General features: G+C 35.8%; 1 protein-coding gene across 1 annotated transcript; it reads left to right on the top strand.

The window, feature by feature from the left end:
* Positions 1 to 622: 622 nt before the first annotated feature.
* LOC113340198 (V-type proton ATPase subunit E-like) lies at positions 623 to 3,742 on the top strand. The gene is made up of 6 exons (XM_026585408.1): positions 623 to 860; positions 1,015 to 1,115; positions 1,642 to 1,867; positions 2,203 to 2,399; positions 3,200 to 3,299; positions 3,442 to 3,742. Exons 1-6 carry the CDS (start codon positions 759 to 761, stop codon positions 3,475 to 3,477), a joined length of 762 nt encoding a protein of 253 aa, XP_026441193.1. The 5' UTR covers positions 623 to 758; the 3' UTR covers positions 3,478 to 3,742.

Genomic DNA, 3,742 nt, shown 5'->3' with positions numbered 1-3,742 from the left:
AGTGTTATGAAGCCCTAACTGGTAATGTTGATATTGTGACTTCAACAAATACTTATGGAAGAGAAGTGTTCCCAAAAAGGTAAGTTTTATGTTACGGGCAGTTTTCCACAATTCTTTACCTACAAGAGTTATGTTATACAGACGAGGCATTCACTTGGAAACAATAGAGTGTGTTTTGTGTAATAATGCAGTCGAAGATTCACACCATTTGCTTTTACATTGTACCTATTCTTTTGAGATTTGGGATCATTTTATTATAATGATGAGAGAAAAAATTTTGGGAGATCATCTATTATGATGTGATATGGATTATTTGGAAGGAAATGAACAATAGAATTCATGGTGGTAGGGGAAAAATGGTAGTTAAGAGTATAGCCTTAATCAAACAAAGAAGTTTTTTTGTGGTGCTGTGAAAAAGATACGTTTAAGTCTGTAAACTCTAGTTTGAGAGATGGTGAATCTTCCGGTGCATGTGTGGGAGAAGGGACTTTTGTGGCACCTTGTCAGTCCCGAGCCCGGTTCTCGATGACAAATCAGAATAAAACAAAAGCCCGATAAATTATTAACCCGGCCCGCAACATTACACCTCCCATTAAATATCAAATACTGTCCCGTTTCTCTCTCTCCAAAAACAAGTCTTACCTCCCTCCCATTCTCCCTATATCTACTTTCTCTTTCATCCTTCTCCGATCAGAGAAGGATCGAACCGAAATCAAAGTCTCATAATTCTCGATTTGGAAATTTTCCGATAATCGAAAATGAATGATGCCGATGTCTCCAAGCAGATCCAGCAGATGGTGAGATTCATCCGTCAAGAAGCGGAAGAAAAAGCTAATGAGATCTCTGTCTCTGCCGAAGAAGTAAGAGATCACTTCAATTTTCTCAGTTTAAATTCTTAGATCTGAAGTTTTTAGTCACTAATTTCTGCTGAATTTGTGTTGAATTTGTGATTTGGAGTGTTTAGATATTGAATTTGGTAATTTATTGATGATATTTTTTTTTTTGGGGAAACAGGAATTCAACATTGAGAAGTTGCAATTAGTTGAAGCTGAGAAGAAGAAGATCAGACAAGAGTATGAGCGAAAGGAGAAGCAAGTTGAAGTTCGTAAGAAAATGTGAGGTTTTGTTGGAATTTTTATTTTTCGATTGTGTGAAACTTGAATTAGTACTGTGATTGATGATGATAAACTTTAGATCAGCAGTTTTCTAGTTGTGGATACTTGAATTTTGTAGAGTTAGGTTTCAATTTGCAATCTGACTTAAAATATTGTAGAGTTAGGTTTTGATTTGCAATCTGTGGCTTAAACTAGTTTTAAACTTTAAGTTACTGAGAATTGGTTGGACAGAACAAATTGAGGGCAAGAGGGTTAAGATCTTAAAACACACAAGTTAGTAGGGTAGTAAATGAGATCCTTAACGCACAAATTTACAGGGCCAAGTGGCATCCTCTTGTACATTCCAGTGCTGTTATGAATTGTAGTGCAAATCAGTTATTGGATTTGGGTAATGATTGCTTGTTGGTTATAGTTTCATCTAGTTATTTTGGTCAACTCTAGTGTTGGAATAGCTGGAAGGTGTAGGTACTGTAGAACTTGTGTTGCTTATGATCTAATATTTGTGGTCTTTGTTGCTATCTTGTAGTGAGTACTCTATGCAGCTCAATGCTTCCCGTATCAAAGTTCTTCAAGCACAGGATGATTTGGTCAGTGCAATGAAAGATGCAGCTGCAAAGGAACTATTGAAGGTGAGCGATGGACATCACCATGGTTTCTTGGGAGAACTAGTTGAAAAAGTTGGAGAAGAAATATTTCATGTCAAGGGCGAACCCCGTAACTACGAACATCTTCTCAAGGATCTTATTGTTCAGGTCAGTTATAATTTTGGTGCTTTGCTATGTGTTGACAATATAATATAATCTTTTGTTCTTTGAAAAGATTTCATTGTACAATGAAGTGAGAAAAACTACTGAGAATATGCTGTATAATGTAAGAACTAAGAACAGGCGTAATATTTGTATCAGATGTATAAGCATGTGAAGGTAGTAATACCATTTTATGATTCTCGAATTAACTAACACTGCACACTTTTGTGTAAATACCCTTTTTGCGGTTTGAGCAATTTACTTCTCTGCACTGCTTTTATGTTCTCTAATTAAACTGCTCGAATTGCTGATGCGAAAATTTTCGACTCGACTCCTTGTAGAGTTTGCTCCGATTGAAAGAGCCTGCTGTCTTACTACGTTGCCGAAAAGCTGATCTGAATTTGGTGAACAAAGTTTTGGATTCTGCAAAACAAGAATATGCAAGTAAAGCAGGAGTTCATGAACCTGAGATCCTTGTCGATAATGATGTCTTTCTCCCTCCTGCTCCTAGCCATCACAATGAACATGGACTTCACTGGTAAGTTTTCCACTTAAATCAAATTTTGATGAAAGACATCCACTGAATGATTTTGCTTGCATCAGAAGTTATATTGCCTTGCTGTTTGCCATCACTGATATGGATATTCTAGTATTCATATTTTGCCTTATTCATAAAGTTAGTTTGTTTTATTCTAGGTTCTGGAATATTTTGCCTTACTTGCAAAGTGTAGTATTTTAGTTTCGAGTCTTTTGACCAAATTCAAGTACGAGATCAACTAACATGTATATTCGTTGTCTAGTTTGCACTCCAGACTGTGAAATTGAGGATCCTATGTTGGTTTTGCTCGTTAAACTGGGAACATTATCTGTAACATGTATATTCGTTGTCTAGTTTGCACTCCAGACTGTGAAATTGAGGATCCTATGTTGGTTTTGCTCGTTAAACTGGGAACATTATCTGTGGTTAATAAACTTGAGGCATGTCTAAGCATGGGTTTCATAGTAATTACTAACTAGGAACTCATTATCGTATAGTCTCAGTCTATTATACATCGTGCTAAGTCGGTCTCGAGGTTTAACTTATTCTGACATTGAAAGAGCTGATTGATCATCATATTGATCTATTGAAGAGGAGTCAACTGTAATCGCATTTGGAAAAGTTCTTTTTTAGATTTTTTGGTAGATATTATAATACAGATTGACTAGGATTTTTTGGGACACCTTCCCCTGTTTGTGTTTGGTTATTATTAGATTTTAGTCTTGGCATATGCATGATTATTGTTGAGCAATAAAATGTGTTGGCTGTTTTCTGATAAAAAATATGCATCTGGTTTTCAGTTCTGGAGGTGTGGTGTTGGCTTCCCGAGATGGAAAGATTGTGTTTGAGAACACACTCGACGCAAGATTGGATGTTGTATTCCGTAAAAAGCTTCCAGAGGTATTTTCCTTTCCCAAAGTAGTGTTAGTTTAGTAAGCTCAGATCCACTTGATTTTACATTCTCACCTGTACCATTTCCATATCTAAATTGCTTGTCATCATATATTCAATCTAATAAGTAAAAATTTGTTGTTTATTTCAGATCCGAAAACTGCTTTTCAGTCAGATTGCTGTTTAAGAGAGACTGCATCTTTGTGTTTTCCGTCCCAGTTCTTCAAGATCGTTGGGGTTAAGGTTCATCCTTTCTATCTCATTTCATCGCTTGCTTGAGTTATCCCTTCTTAAATTCTGGGATTTATTTATTTGTTTTTTTATGTAGCAAGACAATTATTCCGTTTGATGCTGCTCCACTGTATCATTAATATTATTTTGAGATCCTGTACGTAAAACTCAAATTCTTCTGTTAGTAATAAATCATCTACGTATGATGAGTGCTTTTTTTT

Source organism: Papaver somniferum, unplaced genomic scaffold, assembly GCF_003573695.1.
Source record: "Papaver somniferum cultivar HN1 unplaced genomic scaffold, ASM357369v1 unplaced-scaffold_21, whole genome shotgun sequence".
Lineage (NCBI taxonomy): Eukaryota > Viridiplantae > Streptophyta > Magnoliopsida > Ranunculales > Papaveraceae > Papaver > Papaver somniferum.
Note: the sequence above shows the minus strand (reverse complement) of the source record. Positions and strands in the feature narration are given on the sequence as shown.

Excerpts from the sequence above, each read along its gene's own strand:
- LOC113340198 (XM_026585408.1), top strand. The coding sequence starts at position 759 with ATGAATGATGCCGATGTCTCCAAGCAGATCCAGCAGATGGTGAGATTC. Across the intron at positions 1,868-2,202 it reads TCAAGGATCTTATTGTTCAG|AGTTTGCTCCGATTGAAAGA; the intron begins GTCAGTTATAAT and ends GACTCCTTGTAG. Across the intron at positions 3,300-3,441 it reads TCCGTAAAAAGCTTCCAGAG|ATCCGAAAACTGCTTTTCAG; the intron begins GTATTTTCCTTT and ends TGTTTATTTCAG.